Raw genomic sequence first — 21652 nt, 5'->3', positions numbered from 1 at the left:
TACAAGATATAGCTCTCATTAAAATCCAGAGGGTGGAACAGTGTCTTGTCTGTGGGAAGTCATACAGAGTGTTTTTCTGCTTGAGTTTTACTCTGTTTCGTTTCTTTCCCTCTTCTCTTCTCACTGTGTTGTTTCTTTCTAGGCTCAGATCCCAGCCTTGAGTGTGTATCCCTCTTCAGCTGCTCCCCTCACCAAATCCTCCACCACAGCCCCCACCATGGCCACAAAACCTGTCACCACCCCTGTGCACGTGGGCCCGAGCACTGTGCCCCACACGGAGCCCATCCACGTCACGCCCTCCGCAGCCTGGGAGGCGACGACAGAGCCAGCACAGAGCCCCAGCTACACCCACCTGAGCCTGCCCACCGAGGGCGCCTCTCTGCAGGCTGCCACAGAGGCCCCGCTGCCACCTCCAGCAGACAAACCTGTCACTGTGCCAGAGACAACTTCTCCTGCTGCATCTGTCCTCTCCAGCCCGTCTAAGAACATGGATCACATAGCCTTGCCCACTGAAGGGCCAGCCACAGCCCAGGTGGCCCAGCACACAGACCCACCCAGCACGCTCGGGGGTAGCCCTCTGCACACGTCTCCAGTGGCAGCTGTAACACCTTCCCCTCATGTCACGAGTTTCAAGTGGCCTCTAAGTCCTTTTCCTACCACAGAGGCACTGACATCTGCCATCTCATCTCCCCAGACCCCCAGCCAGGTGCCAGGGAGCCCTGTTGTCTCCGATGATTCTCCTGGGTTGCCAGGAACTGAGCTCCCTGTTTCAGGGCTCCCAACATCAGCTCCCCCACAGTGGCTGCTGGAGGAAGGCACAGAGCTCCAGGATACAGAGGACTGGATGGATTTGCTGCAGGCTGAGAATGACACATCTCTTTTCTCTGCTTCTACTCTTCTGTCGGGTGATGGTGATTCTTCAGAGAGGGATGTCCCTGACTTTCCCAGGATCCTTCACCCTGACCTTGATTATCAGTATGATGCCCCTGAGTTTTGGGAGGAGGTAAGTTACTGGCCTTTTGTAATTCACAGTCTAAGGCTGTAACTCTTTGAAATTTTCTTACAGATTGCTAATCTGGTATTTCAGCACACAGGAGGGGTTGTGTCCTGTGTTTTTTTTTTCAGAGTGAAGAGCCTATCTGGGGTCCAAATGCATGTCCCTGTGTGCAGGGAATCCAGGGGTCTTCGCTGTTTCCAGTCAATGTGGCAAGGAAGATAACCCTGCTGGGAAAGAACTTCCACCTCTATCAGGTAGTCAGCTCAATGCCATCACCATCAAGAAATTGCATTCATGCAGGGCACTGTTTGGACAACCTGGCCACTGGGCTGCTAAAAATATGTGTAAGATACAGGTGTGACTCTGCCTAGGTTTCTCCTAGAGGAATAACCTATTTCTGTGCATAAAGAATTCCATAGCTGGATGTATTTGTGTGTAGAAGGTCACCCAGAGAAAGGGAGAGTACAGGTGTGCACCAACCTGCTGGGGAAGATTTGCATGTATTTGGATTAAATTGCACCTGTGCTGCACTGAAGATGGTAGTTCTTGGAATAACTTTCTGCTGAATCCATCCTGTTTGTCTCTCCATAAGTTAAAGACAAGTCATCTGTTCCCTTTCCTTTCTGGCATGCTTATGTTAATGTGGCTACTCCTGCCATACCTGAAACTTCTGCAGTGGGGAAAACCACCCTTGACAGCTATTTCTTGGGTGTGCCTCTGATAAAAATTCTCTTTGCTTCTCAAGACAAGATGATTTAGTAACCTTTGACAAAAAACAACTCAGAACATGCAGCCCACAGTCTAGTTGTTACTTTATACATTAAACCTGACACACTGCACTGCTCAGAGGAGCAGAGCTGGTTCCAGAGAGATGCATATCTAGCTTTTTTACAGGAAGTATCTAAGCAATTCAGTGGAAAGTTTACAGGAAAGAGACAGGGAGGAGAAATACACACTTAATGATTTTGACATGCTCTCTCCTAATCTGTGTACTCTATTCTTCATTTCCAAGCTAGTGTTTCACAGGGATGTACTGGCATAACTTCAGTCCCACTGTTTGGTTTTTTTTTATTTCTCCCTCTATGCTAAGTTCTTCACACAGTGACACACATGCTCCTTTCTGGGTGTTTTATGTTGATGTGCCCTTCATAATGGAGGCAGTCACAGCATAGAGAGCCCTTGAATTTAGCATAGAGTGCCCTTGAATATAGGATAGAGGTGGCATAACAAGGGGAAGGAGAGGAGCATGCTGCTGGCCTGGTGGCTTGGGGAAAGGTGCTGAACTGGAGAGGCAGGATGACACCTGTGCAGCTCAAAGCTCTGTGTCACTGAGGAATGGTGCCATGTGTCTCCTCCTGCAGGACCACCAGTGGGACTATGAGTGTGTCTTGAATTTGGAGGGGAGGACAGTGGTGATGGAAGCTTATGTGGAAGGAGAAGAAACAAACAAGTCCCTCTGTTATATCACCTGCCAGATGAACCAGGTGAGTGCTGTGCCATTTCACAGTTCACACAGGTGCTGGTTTTGCTCAGCAGGAGAATAGGATGGAAGGCAAGCTCTGGAGAAAAGAGCATATTTTGCAGAAGTATTTGTAGAATATTTAGCACTCTGGGGCCCTCAGCTATGATGCTGCTGCCTGCCAGTACTGGTACCTTCAACCTCAGGAAGATTGTGCAGTCTGAGCCACTGTTGCAGATCTGTTGCTGCACTAGCTGTAGCAGGGATGGTGCTGTCTCTGAACTGGCCAGCATGGTGCCACTCCTGCTTTAGCTTGAGGCACTGTTGTTTGTCATTCTCTGCATCATGACTCCTGTGATGATTGTTCTTTTGTGAGAAGAAAAATGCTGTTTTCTAGTACTGATTTTGTCCTTGGTGATAGAAGCAGGCCTGTAGATTGTAAAATTATCAGGGAAAGCTAAAACAGACATGTACACTTCTGGATGCTGTGTGAATTTTACTTAAGGCAAGATTTGCAAGCCGAGATGTTATTTTTACTTTACAAACTCATATAGTTAAGGGAGAAGAACAACACAGGCTCTTGTGCATGAGCCCTGCAGACCAATTGTGATCCTACATTGTCAGCTCTACTGAAATTACAAAAATGCCAGCTTGAGCAGCTTTCTGAGCAGGTGGCTTGTAGATAGGAATTGGCCACTTAGGAATGCAGTTAGGAAGTTAGACAAGTATTGTTGTGAGCACAGACTTGGTTTTCAGTGTTCATCTTAGTGAACCTAAACCTGCTACTCTTTCTGGAGCAGAATTGTGACTGTGAACCATGAGGACAAGCCTTTGCTGCCACTGCCCCAACTAATACAGCCTTGTCTACATGCATGGAAGTTCCATGTAGGCTGTTTGTGCCATGCACTGTTCAGTATGGATGCTGGTGCTTCTTGCCCATTCAGCTGGTTTGTTTTTGCCTCTGTTAAGTCCTCTTGATGATCTTTGTCTTTGCAGTACAGTTACACAGCACCTCAACTCGAATTCAATGCTGTGGTGTTTGTACAGAGGCGACGGCACCTTCGAGTGGACAGTGCTGCAGATCTTCATGGTAGGAGTGCAACACCTTCCCAGTAAAAACACAGCAGATGAGGTGGAAGGGAATTGAGAAATCCTCAAATGAGCCTTTTTGTACTTGTGGTAGTCCTATCACAAGAAAACTAAGGAAAACTGAGCTGCACTTCTGTCACTTGTCACGGGGGCAGGAGGAGGAGTGGGGTCTGTACAAGACACCAGGTTGCTGGGTTATGCTGTGCCCTGTGGGGATGTTTGCAGGTACCTCTGAATTTTTCTCCTTTGCAGTGACTTTTTACAACTGCTCTGTGGGACACACTGATTGTAGCCGCTGCCAAACAGCTGACTCAAAGTACAACTGTGTGTGGTGTGGAGGTGACAACCCCAGCTGTATCTTCAGGGGCTCTTGCAAGGAAGAAATTGAAGACCTGTGTCCAGCACCTCTCATTCACTCTGTGAGTAATTTGCTCACTGGTGTACTGCACACAGGGCAAGGAGGGCTCTGTTCTGCAGTGGAAATCAAAGGGCTGTGAACTCAGAGTGCAAACAGTGCAGCTCATTCATTTATTGACCTTCTGAAGAGGAAGTTCAATTGGAGTCCCCCAGTGTTGTGAGGATTCTAGACTGCTGCTGCTGGGCTTTCAGTTTGCTAATAGATAACAGTGGGGAATGATTCATGTGTATCTCAGCTGAAACTGGAACACCAGAATTATTCAGGAGCTGGGAAATGGTCCACAGGATGGATCCTCCAACTGTCCTGAACCAGACCCTGAAACAGGTTGGCCCAACTAAGCCTGGGGCAGAGGAGGGTAAAACCTAAGGACAACAGCACAGCAATGATGGGAAAGGCATGACAGGTTCCTGGAAATAATTATTTTTTGTCTGTTTATTTTAAATGTTTCTTGCTAACTGCCACATGACAAGTGTCTGTAGCCATGTGTCCCTTTTGCTGTCAGCTTGTCCTCCCTTCAGTGGCACACAACATCCATGTGCTGCATCTTGTCTTAGTTTACCTTGGATGCTGCTCAGGGACAGAGCTTTGACATTTGTGCAGCATGCAATTCATTGTCGTCCTGATGCTGAGGGGGGAATGGTGCTTACTGCTTCAATACTAGTAACATGTATTGGCTTGTGCATTCCCACTCTTCAGCAGAAGTGCCCTGTGGAGTGGTCAGCATGTTGATGGGAAGGCAAAGTAGGGCAGTCTTTGCCTTCCAAGTGGATTATCACCTCTGGGTGGGGACTGCTGGCATCAGCGAGGTACGGGAAAGAAGGCTCTGACTGTGATGTTCTTTATGGCCTTTCTTCTGGTGAGACTGCAGCCTGGGACTAGTCCAAGCCAGTAAAAGGAGTCAACAGCAGTGACCTGAACAGGCAGTTTGCACCAGGGCAGCTGAAGGGCCCTGTGCTGTAGATCAGTCACCAGACTGTGGAGGTCTGAGATACTGTGACATTTACACGTGCGCGGATGTCTTTGCAGGTGTACCCCCTGTCTGGACCAGTGGAAGGTGGCACTAGAATCACCATCACTGGCTCAAACCTCGGGCAGAAACATCAAGACATTGCAGAAACTGTCACTGTTGCAGGAATTCCCTGTGCCGTAGATGCTCAAGAGTATGAGATCTCTAGCAGGTAGAGTATCTGTGAAACCTCCTCCCAGAGGCAGGCGCTGGCTTTTCCCTTGGCTGCTGACCCAGCCTGAGATCTCCTTGCCTTTGCTGTAGTAGGTGCTGAGCCCTGCCCATTCCCATGAAGTGCCCTGAGTAAGGTCACTGTGTAAGCACTTGCTCAGGCAATGTCCCTAGAGAGATAAGGGTGTGTACGAGGTGACAGCCAAACAGTGATGCCATGTTCCAACCACACTGCCCAGACAGCATGGAGCTGTGGGCTCAGAACCCTGCAATTTCATGGGTGTCTCACTCAGCCACAGGAGATTTCAATAAAGCAAAGGACATGGCTTATGCAAGTGTCACTGATAGGGAAATAGCCTGACTGTGTTAACACAGGGTGAGGATGGGAACATGTGGTTGAAGGCACACCCCTAGACTGTCAGTCTTCACTTGCTAGCAAGACTTCCCCCCCCCAGGAACAAACTCAAAGAAAAGATCCTCTCTGCCAGGGACAGATGAGGAAATCCTGGTGGGCCCAGTGCCAATCTTTTGGTGGCCAGGAATGCCTGACAGGTCACACAGTGCTTGTAAAAGTAGTGGCAAGGACAAGGATGAGAAGCAGAAAGACCTATCCTCCTGAATCTGGCTCATGTTAGTGATAGAGAATTGTGCAGTCGGTGTCTGGCCAGGGCAGAACAAGATAATAAAGCAGTAGTTAGTTGTTAAGAGGTATGAATGGGGGATAAGGAGAAAAGGACATTTGTGTAGTTGGCCCATGGCAGGGCAGGTAGGTGGGAACTTTGGACAAGGGAGGGAGAGGAACCAAACAACCAGCAGGAGAAGAGGAGGGAAATTGTGAGTAAATTCTTATCAGAGCTATCGCAAACACGTTTTTCCATTCCATGGTAGCAGTAGTTGTACCTTTCCCTCTAGGAGCCAGGTAAGATCCTGGAATGGCTTGCTGTGTTGAGCAGTGTTGTCCTGTCTGTGCAATTTGTTTGTCTGGATCCATCTGCTTTCTGTTTTCATCCTAGAATTAGAGCTTAATCTTTCTGGGGTTAGCACCGTCTGTGTTCTGTATCTGTAAATCACCTGGCTTCACAGGGTCTTGGTTTGACTGCACTGCCTAAGTTCAAATTCCTCAGCCTCTTTAGTTGAGGGGATAGCTGTGAACCTGGAACCCGCTCCTGAGCAAGGCCCAGACACAATTAATCTCCTGCTATGTAGAAGTCTCATGAAGATCAGCTTTTCTGTTACCAAATGAGTGCTGTAACATGGGACTCCTTGCTGCTCTGTTCTAAGTACAGTTTGACTTTTCATCTTGTCAGCATCTCCCATAGCAAATTGTGTCTGGAAAAAGGGCTGGGAGGAATGGCTGGTGCAGATCAGGGGATCTGGCTGGTTGGAGAGGCCACTGGCTGAGGACCAGTGACAGCTAAACCCAGGTCTTGAGTATTCTCCTGCCTCAGACACAGCACTAATGTGTGGATTGACCACTGCTGCCCTGAGGTCCCTCCAGATGCAACTGATTTTGTTCAGCTGTGGAATATAGAAGAGTTCTTGGACTCAGTGTATCTGTGACACAGTGGGATTCATCCTGTCTGTCCCAGAAAGAATAATTTTAGATAGGATGAGCCTGTTTGGAACCACTCCCTGCTTTTTTCTGCTGCACCTAACCCAGCTTTTTTAGAGGTGTTTCTTGATGTTTGGTTGCATATCCTGAGCATCAGATAAGTCTGGAAGAAGGGAGCTGTGGTTGCTAGATGTTTTTAGGACATGCTGCAGTGGATGCAGCTCCCCTACTCTCCCCTGGTGTGACTTTGTTCTTGGATTGTCCTGCAGCATCGTGTGCGTCACCGGCGGGAGCTGGACAGAGAGGTTTGGGCATATCGTGGTGGAGGTGCCTGGAGGAGGTCGTGGGGTTTCTGGTCATGTTTTCACCTATCAGGTAATATAACTAAAATATCTCCCCTGTTTTCCCAGTACCTCTGCTAAATGGCTGTTTATTGCATGAACTTGCAGGACTCTACCGGGCACTTGCTGCTGCTATTTTTTGTCTGATTTTTCTGCTGCTTGTGCTGTGTGGTGTACTGGGATTTTTTTTTTGTTTGGTTTTCTTTGTTCCTCCCTCACCCCCCTTTGGATTATAAGAACAGCTGTACTGGTAATACTAAAGATCCTATAGTCCAGTGATTTTATTTCTTTTTTGACAATGATAGCTGTTAAATGCTTAGATTAGAGATAATCTGTGTTTTTCCTCTGTTTTGAACTTGAAGACTTTTTTTTTATTGATGGCTTAGCATCTTACAAAGACTTCTGACTTTTCTTTTGTTAATATGCAAATTGCTGTTTGAACATGCTTTTATCTTCTGACCTTCAGCAGCTGGTGGCAGTAAATCCAAAATTCCTGTGCATTGTGTGGAGCAATGCTTCCTATCATTTTTAAACATGTTTCTGATAACTTTTTGATATCTTAAACCCAGCAACTATGAAATAATACTTAAGTAACTTTTCAATACAATTGCTTCTTTTTCTTCCTTTATGTGCAATTTACAAGAGATTCTGACAAGTCTTAAGTTCTTCCATTTCTGGCTTGATAGAACCATTTTATGTACTAGATTATGTTTGTTGCTCTTCTTTTGGTTATCACCAGGATACTATTTAGAGACTAGCAATGGTGTACATGTTTGCTTTTTATCCTTTAGTCTCCTTCCTCCATCTTACTTCATGGATCTTGCTTTTTGTTTGTCAGCAGTGACTTACTTGTGTCACTCTGCTAAATTTTGCTGCAGCTCCTTGGTGGTACTAGGTTTGTTTTTGTTACAGCACGGGTCTCAACAAAAATTCTTAGGGCTCCCTGCTGGTAATCTCCTCATCTGCTAGGCAAACAGGCAATTTATTTGCTACCTTGTTTTTCCTAAACTGAGTTATTAATCCAGTTACTGATCTGAACAATCCCTTTGGACTGTTAATCCTCAGGTTTGTGTGTGAGGCTCAGAGCTCTGCTGTTTGCAGCATCCATATGCCTTTGGCACTCTGTGGAAAGGTCCTTGATTTGTGGTTCTTGCTGGTGTTATTGATCCCTCCTCTGCTCAGTAAAGTAGCTGCTGGAGTATGGCTGGGGCCTGCCTGTGGTTTGGATCTGTAGCTTCTATTTTCAGAGCATTGTAGGCTACTGAACACATTCTGCTGCTTTCTTGTCCTGTCTTTTGAGGTCCTTGTCATTCAATTACCTTTTATTTTTTCTTTTTTTTTTTTCTTCCCTCTTCTAGAATCCAGAGCTGAAATCCATTGTTCCAACCCAGGGTCCCAAAGCAGGAGGAACCTGCCTTACCCTTCTAGGCTCGAAGCTGCTGACTGGGCATCCTAATGAAATCAGTGTCCTGCTTGGAGACCTCCCTTGTCAAATGTAAGATCAGAACTTGCCAGTTTGCTATCTGTGCACTATCCTGAGTACCTCCTAGAGCCTCCCAGGGTGTGATGCTGCCTGGAGGAGCTGGAGCTCTGCTTTCCTCTGTGTTTCAGGGGATCTTCCCTGTGAGGGTCATGGCAGAAACCTCAACCATCTTAGATTCCGGCCCACCTTATCTGGGCATGAGCAGGGCTGTGCCCCTCTGTTCTGCTTGCCCCTTGACAGGACTGTAACCCAGCCTGACACTCTGCTTTTGCTGGTGGGGAGCTGCAGTTGGCTCCTGCAGCCTGATCCCAAGAGCTGCTTGTTTCCTTGCACCCAGGGACACATAAACCTGCCTCACCTCACTGCTGGTGAGGAGGTGCACATGCCTTGGTAGCATTTGTCCAGTCCCTTCAGTCTGGACAGTGGTTGTACCTGCTTTTTGTCTGTGTGCTGCTCCCAACAGCTGCCCAGCAATTATTACTTGCACAGATAAGGGACAAGAGCTTTTATTGTGAGATTTAGGAATATAGCAGAAGAGGTTTGCAGACTCTCTGCAAAAAGAAAGGCACAGTACTATCAAATCTGTCTCTGCAGTGGCTGTGTTAATCCCTTGTTTTTCTTGTCTCTCCAAGCCTCTCTGAGATGACAGAGGATCAGCTGGCGTGCCAGACAAGTCCCAGCAATGTGTCCACAGAACTCCCAGTCACCATCAAATACGGCGAGCAAGAGCGGAGATTGGAAGGATCCCTCTTTAGATATACTCTGGATCCCAACATCACTTTTGCAGAGCCACCTAAAAGCTTCCTCAGGTAGAAGGAATGAGTGTCCCTTCTGCTGGGCAGTGTGCTGGGGCTGCAGCACCAGTGTCATCTCTCTTGAGTGGCACTTTGGGGTGAAGCCAGGCTTGTCAGAATGAGCATAAACAGAAGGATGGGAGCATGGACAAAACTGAGCTAATGAATAACAGGTGAGTCATATCAACTACTTTTGTCTTTCAGTGGAGGGAGAGTGCTCAGAGTTCATGGATACAACTTGGATGTTGTACAGAAGCCAAAGATCCGAGTTACAGTTTCTCCATCTGAACGCCGGCGCAGAGGAGTGGGGCGATGGCGAAGGATCGTCCCAGACTCTGAGTGTCCTGAGGGCTCTCTGTGCAGCATCCAGCAGGTAGCACAGCACTCTCTGGGGGTGTGGATGCACAGGGGTTGATGTTCCACCTCTGAAGAAGTGGTCTTTCGGTCCCTAGGGCTTTTTTCCTCCCACCACTTGCTGTTATCTGCTTGGATTGTACTAACAGTCTTGGCCCATGGAAGTGTTCTCTGCCAGGCTGTGAGGTTAAGCACTTACACAAACATTTCCATGGGCTGGGTCTGCCTCTGCCTAGAGATGTGCAGGACTGTGATGTGGGACAGAAATAGCAATGCAGCAGTGTGGAGGTAAAGGAATCTACATCTGAGCCAGAGAGCTTGTGTTGCTCAATGCGTCTGTGCTTCAGATTCTTCCTTTTGCATATTTCAGTCTTTCCCTATAGTTCCTGGGATGTCTTTCACTCTGACATACAAAACCAGGCAGTGAAATTACCAGCACCACAATTATTTTCTGCTCTCCTGCTGCCAGTCTGCTGACATGGGTCATTACAGAGATATTGATGTGGTCATCAAGGTCACAGAGCATGCAGCAGAATTTGCAGATGTTAGACAGTGGTTTGGCAGCCCGAGTACAAGAAGGATTTGCATCATTAGTGCAAATGATGAAGGGCTTCCTGTCATAAATGTGCTCCTGATGCACATGCATCAATAAAAGCTGGTTCTTACGAAAGATTTGTGACTGTAGGGCAGAAAAAAATACTCTAATGCTTTCATTGAATGTATAAAACATATCCAACCAGGCATGGGAACACTTTCACAGAAGCATTCAGACTGGGAAAACAGCCTTGCATTGAAGATGTTTGGTCCTATTCTCTCAGAGCAGGGAAATCTAAAGCTGGTCGCTCTCCAGAATTTGCTGCCAGGGGAATGTCAGAGTTGATTCCCACTGTTGAGACCTTCCAACAAAACCAGTGCTATGAAAGCTTTCCTTTAGAGGAACATGGGGAATTCCTCAGATCTTGGATTTTTCCCCTTTACAGTTAAGCAGGGTTCTTCTGGCATTTCTCCAGACTAGAAGAATGCAGACTGGCCCCAGATTGTTTGGGGTGGAAAGTATTGCCAAGCTGCAGGAGAAGCCCTGGTGTTTGATTACTGACACTTTTTTTTTGCCTTTTCCAATTAGTTTGAAGAACCATGTCTCGTTAACTCTTCCTACCTGATCCTGTGCAAAACTCCAGCCATTAACCTGCTGTTGAGGAGTGTCCGAATCAAACTGGAATTTATTCTGGATAATCTGAGCTTTGATTTCAATTCACTGCATCCCATGCCTTTCTCTTATGAAGTAAACCCCATTCTAAAACCATTGAATGCTGAGGACCCTGCCAAACCATATCGTCACAAGCCAGGAAGTGTCATCTCTGTGGAGGTAAGACAAAAACCAGCTGGAATTCATGTTCCTTGTATGAAGTTTTAAGTTTGTGTCGTACAGCATCCAAGGTTTTTAAAGCATTTGACAGGTTGCAACCTGTCACAGCACATATGCTTTGGCCTGTGAGAAACAGTACATAAGAGGAGGGAAAAGTGCATCAAAAAAGCCTCCTGAGTCGATAAATCATTTCTAGGGCTTTGTAGGGCTTATGGAAACTTCAGTGGTTTGTTTTTTGGGTTTTATTTAATCCTAATAAACTGTTTGTATATGAGGTATTAGTACTACATTATCCCCACATCCTGTTTTCAGCTGCTGATTCTATCATAACTACTTCAGTTTCATCCAGAAATAACTTAGGAGTAAAAGAATCCTGCCAGTGGGAAAGACCTGTTACTAAGTGAAGGCAGAAACGTCACTCATTAAAGATGATACAGAAGAGCACAGTGACTCTATTTTACTGTACGTGCAAGAAAAAAAAAATTTTGAGGTATTTTGTTTGTATGGAAAGGTACTTTTCAGTCCAGTACTCTTAAAGAAAGTAATAGCTGCAGGTGCAAATTCTCCACATGCTGTCCTTTTGCATATGGGTGAAAAACTGTGAGGATGTAAGAGCATAGAAATGCCTAGACCACTGCCATTGGAGTTGAATGCATCGTGGAGATGTAGGGCAGTTTGAGAAGACTGGAAGAGAACTTTAAAAGACAAGGAGGTTGATCTGTCAGCCTGTTGGGATACCCTGACAGAGCTCTGGGCTTAGAAAGCATTAAAGCATAAAAATGTAATTAACATCAGTCAGCATGGTTTTATTAAAAAAAGAAAAAGTCTTAATCCCCCAAAATTAAAGCAAATAAGAGAAATAGCACAGATATGTTATACCTTTGAAAGGCATTGATTGACTCAGCTGAGTGTGCAGGTTAACTGACATGAAACTACCTTTTTAAATATACAGAGTGAAGAGCTGAGCTTAGCTGGGTTTCGCTGAAGAGCCTTAAGAGGACAGGCTATTTATAACTGTACTTATGCAGTGTGCTACAGGTCCTAAAGCTAAATCTAAATCATATGTAACTGAATTTTTTAGCTTACAAACTTAACTCCTGCAGCCTATTCACATGTGAGCCTAAACAAAGAAGAAAAAAGGCTGCTTTCATCTCATGGTATTGGTCTCCTCCATCTTCTCTGAAGCCATGGCAATACGTAGTTGTTTTTTCACTGATCTCATGTGCTGTCCAAATGTATTTCAGGGAGAAAATCTAGATCTGGCTATTTCCAAGGATGAAGTTATGGCTATGATTGGGGAAGGCATCTGTGTGGTGAAGACACTAACAAGGAATCACCTGTACTGCGAGCCCCCCTCGGAGCAGCCGGCTCCGCGGCACCGCACCAAGCGCGAGGGCACGGACCTGCTCCCAGAGTTCACGGTAGGGAATCAGCAGCACTGCCAGGAACCCCGGCATTTCTAGAGGCATGTGCAAGAACTGGGAGTGGGATGTGAAGTTAGGAAAGGTACAAACCCTGCTGAGGGACAGGGAAGGTAACAGGGGTGGCAGGGAACTGGCCTTTGTTCTCAAATTCTGCTCTTAAAGGCTAAAGTTGCCTGAAAGTAAACAGTATTGCTGGGTTCACTGTGCTGTGGGACAGCTCTTCTGGGCAGCTGTGTGCCCCCTGTGCTCATTCTGGAGAAGCCTTGTGGCTTTGTACTTCATTCCTGCACAGAGGAATGGAATCATCATGGCAAATGCTTTCTTCTTGCAGGTTCAGATGGGAAACCTGAACTTCCTCCTGGGCCGGGTGCAGTATGACACAGAGAGCCAGCTCACCTTCCCGCTGGAGGCACAGATTGGTTTGGGTGTTGGTGCATCCTTTGTGGCACTGATTGTTCTGGTCATTGTCTTCATATACAGGTAAGAAGTTCTGGCATGGATGAGGCCTTTAAGTTCCTCTCAATGTTTTTCAGTGGGTATCACCAAGTGTGTACATCTTGGGCCTAAACAAGGCTACAGTTTTCTTTATTTTGTGCCAAATTTTGAGCTCCTGGTGGTGTTGGATGCAGGAGGCATGTTGCACTGCTAGTCACAGTCTGCACTGTGGTTCATTGAGACTCTAATGGGTACTTCAATAGACACATCTAGTTTATGGTACACTGTGTGGTGTCCTGCAAAAATGATGCTCTGTAGAAATTGCCTCAGCACCAACTGCCCTGGCAGCAACACAGCAGCTAGCAAGGACAGTCCCTGGGCTGCTGCCACCAAGAACAATTTTTCTTCTTATTGCAGGAGGAAGAGCAAACAGGCTCTGAGGGATTACAAGAAAGTTCAAATCCAACTGGAAAATCTGGAAACGAGTGTTCGGGACAGATGCAAAAAGGAATTCACAGGTCAGTCACTGATCTCCTGGGTTTTTGCAGCTTCAGGGAAACTTGGAGAACCACCCTCAACCCAACCTCTCTTCCCATTCCTGTGTACTTGTCTGTGTAGCTCAGAGCAGGCGATAATTTATCCTGTGCCAGTGCATAGAAACGTAGAGCCAAATTCTTGCTTTTTAAATTCTTTAATTCAGGGCACAGTGATTTTTACAGACCTCTCTCATTCTCCACTTCATCCTCCAGACTCAGGTGAAGAGGTAAAGTCAAGACAGCACACTTGGAGGGATCTTAAGGACAACTACTAGCCCAGTCTTTGTGTAGGGCAAGTTGAATTGCAGCCCATGTTCTAAGCTTACAAACTTTGTACTTCAGCTCTTTACAACTGTGGGAGACATGGGGCTCTGAAACTCTGCAGGTGACTGAGACTGTAGTCCCCAATTAATGTGTGAAGGAGTGAGGAGCAGGTCTCTAGTACTCTATCTTTGCTGTAGGTAATGCCTGTAACCACAGATGTGTGCTGAATAGTGGCTTCCTCTCTACAAAATTGGAAACCAACTCCTGATTGGAACATTCCTCATGCTATTTCTCCTGCTGCCTAGTCTAGCTTTTAATGTTCTAACAATGACACCCCAATATGCCTCTTCCTGAGAGGAAACATCCTTCCTTTTTCTCAGTCCCATGCTGCTGGCCCTGGTTCCTCCACTTACCTCATGCTCTGCACTATCAGTTGAGATCATGTCAGTTGTGTCATCCTCATAGGCATTTTCCTTTCCCTCAGACCTGATGACTGAGATGATGGACCTCACAAGTGACCTTGTGGGCACAGGGATCCCCTTCCTGGACTACAAGTCCTATGCAGAACGCATTTTCTTTCCGGGTCACCGTGAGTCACCACTGCAAAGGGACCTTGACATCCCTGAGTGCCGACGGCAAACAGTGGAGCAGGGCTTGGTCCAGCTCTCCAACCTCCTCAACAGCAAACTCTTCCTCACAAAGGTAATGTCCCTCTCTCTCTGCTGGCAGCCTGCTGCGGGCCCGGAGCCACAGCACTGGCAGCAGGAGGTGGGCAGTGCCTGTTAAGGTTCATTCCTTAATAGTTCTCTGCACTGCTTCTTCCAAGAGCCAGCAGCTGTGACTGCTTTGTTTTCAGCAGAGTCACACACCGGCTTTTCTCTCTCCACCAGTTCATCCACACTCTGGAGATCCAGCGCACTTTCTCTCCCAGAGACCGGGCCTATGTGGCATCGCTGCTCACGGTGTCGCTGCATGGGAAGCTGGAGTACTTCACTGACATCCTCAAAACACTCCTGAACGACCTTGTGGAGCAGTATGTGGCCAAGAACCCCAAGCTGATGCTGCGGAGGTGAGTGAGCCAGCCATGGTCCCACTCCTGAGGGGGTAGAGCCTTCTGCCTGGCTGGCAAACTCTGAAAGTCTGCCAAGTCTTTTAATCACACTTTCCTGTTTAGAGGTCTCTGAGTTAACAGTCATGCCATGTTTGGAAGCTAAACTGAGATATCTCCCATGTTTAGATCCCCAATAGTCTCCTATCTGGTCCATCCTTCTGATCTGAACATATTTCCCTTGTTTGAGACCTACCAGAGCCTTGCCACTGTTCCCTGCTTCTTGTCTCTCCAGTTCTGTAATTTGGTGCCTCCTTCAGGCTGACAAGTGCTTCCAATAAGCAATGTAAAAAGCATTAACTGTGCTGGTCTTAAAAGGCTTTTTTTTCCTCTCCATTCTGTATTGTGACTTAGAGTGCCCTTCTTCCAAAGGGAGTCCTCTTTACCTCCAAATCTTTCCCCGGTTCTGCACCACAGTCCTGTGACCAATCTGATGCTCTTTTTCAGGACAGAAACAGTGGTAGAGAAGCTGTTGACCAACTGGATGTCCATCTGCCTGTACGCCTTTGTGAGGGTGAGCTCTTTGTCCCATTGTAATGTAGAGGGGCCGAAAGAGGGGAGACAGGCACAGCTTTGCTTTGTGCCTCACTCATACTGAAATAGTGCCAGGGTCACCTTGTATTTCAGGTGAGAAATAAGGGCTGGGCTGCTCACTGGGAATGGGGATTCTTAAATCAGCATCAATACCACTTGTTTCCAGGATGTGTCACCAGGTCATGGAGGCCTCAGTGTAGCTCCTTTATCTTGAAATACACAGGACAGAGGCTGGTCTGTGCATGGGAGGACAGATGCTGGTCTAATTCCTTTTCTAGAGGGCTGGGGAGGCAGCAAGGATTTTCTCTCAGATTAGTGACACAGAGGTAGAACAATGCCTTGGTCTTGTAGCTGGGCAGTGCACTTTTCCTGTGCATGGAGCAGGAGCTGTTGGCACAGGATCTTTCTTTGCCTACTGTGGCTCAGCTGCTGTATCCTCAGTCCTGCTTGATATCCATGTTTCCATGCCTGGGGCTCTGCTGGGAGGAGCAAGCTGAATTTCTCTCCTTCTTTCCATGCCAGGATTCTGTTGGGGAGCCCCTTTACATGCTGTTTCGAGGAATCAAACATCAGGTGGACAAAGGGCCAGTTGACTGGGTGACAGGGAAAGCCAAATATACCCTGAATGACAACCGCCTTCTGAGAGAGGACCTGGAGTACCGCACTCTGGTAAGTGCCAAATCTTCTGTCCTCTTTTGTACAGAAGGGCTGGATGTCTCTGCTGCCATAACCAAAGCACAAGTGCAGCACATCCTGCCACTGTCTCCTGGGAGCCAGGTTTGTTCCAGCATCACAAGTTTGTAGATGATGAAGAGCTCTGCTAAATCAGGCACTTTTGGCCCAGGCTGATGGAAGCCTTCACCACACTCATCTGGTGTACGTGCTGTGCTGTGTCTAGAAATAAGGGAGTGATGTTGCTGATGGCACATCGAAGCTCTTGCCCAATGCTCTTGAACTGGCTTCCAGCTCTTGACCCAAGGCCAAGAACACAAGACTGAGGTGTTTAACATCTGTGATGTTTTGTCTTCTGAATCTCCCAGTGAAAGGACTAGCTGTTAACTTGCCTGAATGCCAGCCATCAAAGGTGTAAATGTGTCAGATGTAATCTTATCAGCTAAGTAGCTGTGACCTTTTCTTCCCCAGACCTTAAATGCTTTGACACAAGCAGGAGTTGGTGCAGGAGGGGCAGAAGACTCTCAAGGGATTTCTGCGAAAGTGCTGGACTGTGACACCATAACGCAGGTGAAGGAGAAAATCCTAGATCAGATCTATAAAGGGACGCCATACTGTCACCGGCCAGACCCAGACACCCTGGACCTCGGTGAGCAGAGCTCTTTGGTGACAAAACTCAGTGAAGAGGTGAAGGAATGGTGGTTCAGTGTCTGTGCACAGCATCCTGGCATGTGTGACATTTGTCATTCTGTGCTGAGTGTGCAGAATCACTGACCACTCTGGCTGGGCACAACAGGGAGGAGGCTGTAACAGAAAGAGACAGGGGTGGGAAAGAAGCAGTTGGGTTCACCCTCTTTTACTTCATGGTGTTCTTTGTCAGACTCAGACCACAGCAATGGCTTGGTCAAAGGGATATAGAAGAAGTGTAGGGGGGGAGGAGGATTTGAGTGCAGTGCAAAGATGCTGTGGGCATAGACTGGCACTTCCTGGCAGCCTCTTAGTAATATACATCAGGGAGGATTTTGCCCATGGTAGCTAATGAATGGTAGAACTTAGATTGGGAGAGAAAACACTCAGTTTTCCATCTTCTTAATTCTGTTGATTTAGGGATCAGATGGTACCGAGGAAATAGTAGCTGGTAAGAACTCTGGGTGCATGTTTGTGGTTTGAGCCACCTCCTTGAAGAGTCACAATCTAACAGAATTTGTAGGAACATGATAGGTGGAATATGGGAGGCCATGAGGCCACCTGTCCCTGTGCTCAGAGAGGTCTGTCCTGTGACTGCAGGACTCAGCATCATGACAGGCCCTTGCTCAGGTTATGTTGTCTGTGAAATAGCACAGGTAAAAGCTGACAAGGACCAGAGGGTGTTTAATGAGGTCAGCCAGGCTGACGCAGATGATGAGCAGTTAATCCTTTCCTTTTCTGTGTTTCAATGGCTGTAGAGTGGAGATCAGGGCTGGCAGGTCATCTGATACTGTCCGATGAGGATGTGACATCTGTTGTTCAAGGAACTTGGAAACGTCTGAACACTCTTCAGCATTACAAGGTCAGAACTCAGTCTGCCTTATCTCTCCTCTCATCCTTCTACACACTGTCAGGCTCTGTTTGTAGCTCTGGCTCCTGGTGGACCACTGTCAGAAGGCTGGACCTTTCTTGCAGAGCATATTCAAATTAAGTCAGTGCTGTGGCTGCAGCTTGACATCCTCAAACACAACCCTGTCCTTATCCCATACCTGAGATGTGGACATGTCTAGGGCTTGGAAGGATAGGCACAAGTTCATACTGCAGTGAAGGGGATGTGCTGGATCTGTTTGTGTTCCAGGCCAGATCAGTCAGGAGGTGATGACACACTGAGCTGCCAAGTACCTTCTAACAATGGAAAGAGGGATTTTTTAAATTACCTTGCACCAGTGTGTTGTATCTTGCAGTATGTTAGTACCTTGCTGCAACGTGTTCTAGATCTGAATGACCTCAATCCCTGAGTATTATCTTCGTTGTGCTTTGAACATTTGTTCTTTAATTGGTACAGACAAGATTTTCTCACCCTCAGGAAAGACAGTGATGGTGCCTCCAAATCCCTATTTCTGTCCCTGTTTCTAGTGATGGTACAGCCTGTTATGCTCTACAAGCACTTGCCTATTATGCTGATGAGAAACCTGCCATTTGCTTTGAATATTGTTGCTTTCCTTGTGTGCAGGTGCCTGATGGAGCAACAGTAGCACTCGTCCCACGCCTGACCAAGCACATCCACAGGGAAAATCAGGATTACATCCCAGGAGAAAGTGAGTTTGATGACTTGTTCTCATAAAATTACTTCAGAGCACTTGCCAGTTAGTGGGACAAGTCTCTTGCTGTAGCCCCAGCTTTATGCTGATATTGAAGGCTGACATATGCCTTGGATCTTCATAGGATTGTCAGGAAATGTGAAAGCTTGGTCAGGTGAGGTCAGAGAAAAGCAAAAGTGTGAGAGCAGAGGAAGGCTCAGCTGGGTGTGAAAATGCAGAATGAGCACAGTTGTCTGACTCTCTAGGGCTGACCACAGTCTGCAACTTACAGAAATCTTTGTGCCTTCAGGTGCTGAGCATGGCCTGAGAGGGATGATGGGATGTCAGGCAGTTTCCTTACTGCCTGGCAGAGTGGACAACTCCATGGCATGAGGAATAGTAGCTACAGGCTGCAGCTTAAGAGATTGAAATTGGATATGGAACAAAAATTTCTTCAGCAAAAGCGTGGTTCAACCCTGAAACAGACCACTGGGGTGGTGGGGGATCTCTGTGTGGGGAAGTTTCCAAGACCTTGAAGTTTTAGGTGAACAAAGGCAACCTGCTGTATAGTTGGCAATGTTTGTACTCTGCAGAAGACTGGATAGAGGCCTCTAGAGATTCCTTCCCATCTGTGTTTCTGTTATACTGGGAAATCTTGCTTTCTTGGGCCTCACCTGGCCAAGGTCTACTGTGAGAGAGCCAACACTCATCTGTAAACAATTGCTTGGTTTAGAAACACCAATGCTGGAGGACGCAGATGAAGGTGGGATCAAACTTTGGCACCTGGTAAAACCAACAGAAGAGCCAGAGCTTCCCAAGCATCGGCGTGGGAGCTTAAGAGATCGGGAGCGGGCCAAGGCAATCCCAGAGATCTATCTCACACGTCTGCTCTCAATGAAGGTGAGAAGAAGCACAGATTGTGTTGTGCTTGGGATCTTGCCTTCCTTCATACCCCCCAGCAGATTGCAGGGGTGTGTGTGAAGATGAAGCAATACCCTTTACCTGCAGTGGCTTTGAGAACATTTGAGTCTCCTCTACATTTTGCTTTGTTCACAAGGTTCTCCCTGACCTCTTTTCCACACACCACAGGGGCCTCCTTTCTCCTTTGTGGCTGCTCCCTTCAGTGGGGGTGGAGTGTCCTTGGATGGGTGAGGGGCTGTCACTGAGGAGAAGAGGGTGACCTCTCATCTTTGAGGCCTAGGCTCTCTATTCTCCTCTGCCTGTGCTGACCCTGTCCTGCTTGATTTTCCACAGGGCACTCTGCAGAAGTTTGTGGATGACTTGTTCCAGGTGATCCTCAGTACCAACCGCCCTGTTCCTCTGGCAGTCAAGTACTTCTTTGACCTGTTAGATGAGCAGGCCATGCACTATGGCATTGCAGACCCTGAGACCATCCATATCTGGAAGACAAATAGGTAGGGTGTTCCTGCGGGCCCTGGAGGAGGCACTGCTGACTTGCTTAGAGCTTGCAAAGTGACAGCCACCTCTGCCTACTGAGGAGCAGCAAAATTCAAGTGCAGGGCAGCAAACCATAAGGTGAAGAGCTGGTTTTGCAGGGAGGGCAGAGCAGAGAGATGCAGTAACATGTAGAATATCTTTTAGCACTGTAGCTGCCACCTCTGCTGATGCCCTTTTGCACTTCCTTCCTCTCTACAGCCTCCCCCTGCGGTTCTGGATCAACATCATCAAGAACCCCCAGTTTGTTTTTGATGTTCAGACATCGGATAATGTGGACGCTGTGCTGCTGGTCATTGCACAGACCTTCATGGATTCCTGTACAATAGCTGACCATAAGTTAGGGCGGGTGAGTACAGAGGAGAAAGGACCATGGTTGGCACAGAGAGTTGAGTGCTGCCTTAGGAAGGCAGTAATGTTTACAAAGCACCATGGGGACAGCAGGCCAGGTTCCCCCTGGCTTCCATGTGCAGCTGGAGAGGAATGGGGACTCCTGGGAAGAGAGGAGGGAGGATCAGATTTTGTTTAGCAACAAGAAATTGTTGAGGAATGCTCTTTATTTACAGCTTGCAGTTATTTGGGGGACAGAGCTGAATTGGCAGTTGGCTGTGGCAGACAGTGGGAGTCACAGGATGTAACTTGGGACATTCACATTGGCCATCAGAAAGGCTTTCCACCATCACTACTCATCCTGTGCTGAGGGTGGAACAGTCCTGCACAGGTCACCACAGATAGGATGGGTGGATCTCTGGAGCACATCGGGCATCAGCTGTGCAAAGCCATAGCCAGTATGATCTCATACTGGTGATCACCAAGCTCCAGGGGGAAGGCTGGACTAGGGATCCCAGAGTGCCTTCATCAGCACATCTCAGGGTACCTCAGACTGCATTACTAGAAGAGAGCCTGTTATTTGAAGTGCCTCTCCATGCAGAGGACAAAAAATTCCTGATTCTGAACAAATGGCAGAAAATAGAAGTGTGTTACCTGCTGAGATTAGTCCACAGCACAATAAAGGAGCTTTTCATAACCAATTCTGGTTTTGGATGTTCAAGGACTCTCCAATCAATAAGCTGCTTTATGCCCGGGACATTCCTCGCTACAAGCAGATGGTGGAAAGGTGAGTGATGGGTGTGAGGAGCTGTAGTTTCAGCAGGGAGGACGGGGGACCATGCACTAATTCCTGTGTGCTCCTGTCTAGGTACTATGCAGACATTCGTCAGACCATCTCTGCCAGTGACCAGGAGATGAACTCTGCTCTGGCTGAGCTGTCACGGGTAAATAAAAGTATTTCAGAAGTCACTTGGCCCCTCACCTGTGCATCCAGGAGAGAGTTGTTAATGCCAAGATGGGATATTCCAGCTGAGTGTGCAGTTCTGCTCAAACACACTGACTGTGCCTAGTGGCTGCCCTACACCACAGAGAGGGTGAGGGTCTGCCCAGCAAGCACTGGAGAGAAGAGGGGGTAGTCAAGGATTCAGGGCAAGAAATACATGTGATTTTTCCTTTGCTAGCAACTGTTGGTGAATTCTCTTTCCTGTTGCTTTCTTAATGAGTTGTGAGGACATAGAATTTGACAGGACAATTGTTAGGTGTCTCACAGTTTTGTCTAATTTCTTCTCTTATAAACAGAATTACTCAGGTGACCTTAATTCCCTGGTGGCTCTACATGAATTGTACAAATACATCAATAAGTACTATGACCAGGTGAGTGTGTATTTCCAGCAGGTATGAATATACCTTTCTTCTTCTACCACCCAAACAAAAAAGCTACAAAAATTAACAATTAAGAGCAGCCAGACTATTCCAACACTGTATTGTTTCATTGGCATGCATAACTCGTGTCATGAGTTTATTTTATTCTTATCAAAGAGCAAGGGAGGAGTTATCTCTAACTTAGAGCTTCTTGGGATTTCATATGTGCTTCCTT

General features: G+C 47.1%; 1 protein-coding gene across 1 annotated transcript in view; it reads left to right on the top strand.

Moving 5' to 3' along the window:
• Positions 1-21652, top strand: part of PLXNB1 (plexin B1) — a 77237-nt gene that overhangs the window by 51300 nt on the left and 4285 nt on the right. The window contains exons 11-37 of the mRNA XM_066558398.1: positions 143-1003; positions 1126-1251; positions 2359-2481; positions 3453-3546; positions 3798-3964; positions 4990-5141; positions 6962-7067; positions 8392-8528; positions 9149-9325; positions 9515-9683; positions 10788-11030; positions 12275-12451; positions 12786-12934; positions 13307-13407; positions 14174-14391; positions 14580-14758; positions 15245-15311; positions 15854-16000; positions 16475-16652; positions 17449-17552; positions 18204-18288; positions 19004-19170; positions 19525-19685; positions 19927-20074; positions 20778-20842; positions 20924-20999; positions 21355-21429. Coding sequence (XP_066414495.1) covers positions 143-1003; positions 1126-1251; positions 2359-2481; positions 3453-3546; positions 3798-3964; positions 4990-5141; positions 6962-7067; positions 8392-8528; positions 9149-9325; positions 9515-9683; positions 10788-11030; positions 12275-12451; positions 12786-12934; positions 13307-13407; positions 14174-14391; positions 14580-14758; positions 15245-15311; positions 15854-16000; positions 16475-16652; positions 17449-17552; positions 18204-18288; positions 19004-19170; positions 19525-19685; positions 19927-20074; positions 20778-20842; positions 20924-20999; positions 21355-21429 — 4452 coding nt within the window. The remainder of the gene's footprint in view (positions 1-142; positions 1004-1125; positions 1252-2358; positions 2482-3452; positions 3547-3797; positions 3965-4989; positions 5142-6961; positions 7068-8391; positions 8529-9148; positions 9326-9514; positions 9684-10787; positions 11031-12274; positions 12452-12785; positions 12935-13306; positions 13408-14173; positions 14392-14579; positions 14759-15244; positions 15312-15853; positions 16001-16474; positions 16653-17448; positions 17553-18203; positions 18289-19003; positions 19171-19524; positions 19686-19926; positions 20075-20777; positions 20843-20923; positions 21000-21354; positions 21430-21652) is intronic.

This window comes from Molothrus aeneus, chromosome 12 (genome assembly GCF_037042795.1).
Source record: "Molothrus aeneus isolate 106 chromosome 12, BPBGC_Maene_1.0, whole genome shotgun sequence".
NCBI classification, from domain to species: domain Eukaryota; kingdom Metazoa; phylum Chordata; class Aves; order Passeriformes; family Icteridae; genus Molothrus; species Molothrus aeneus.
This window is presented reverse-complemented; position numbering and strand designations above follow the sequence as displayed.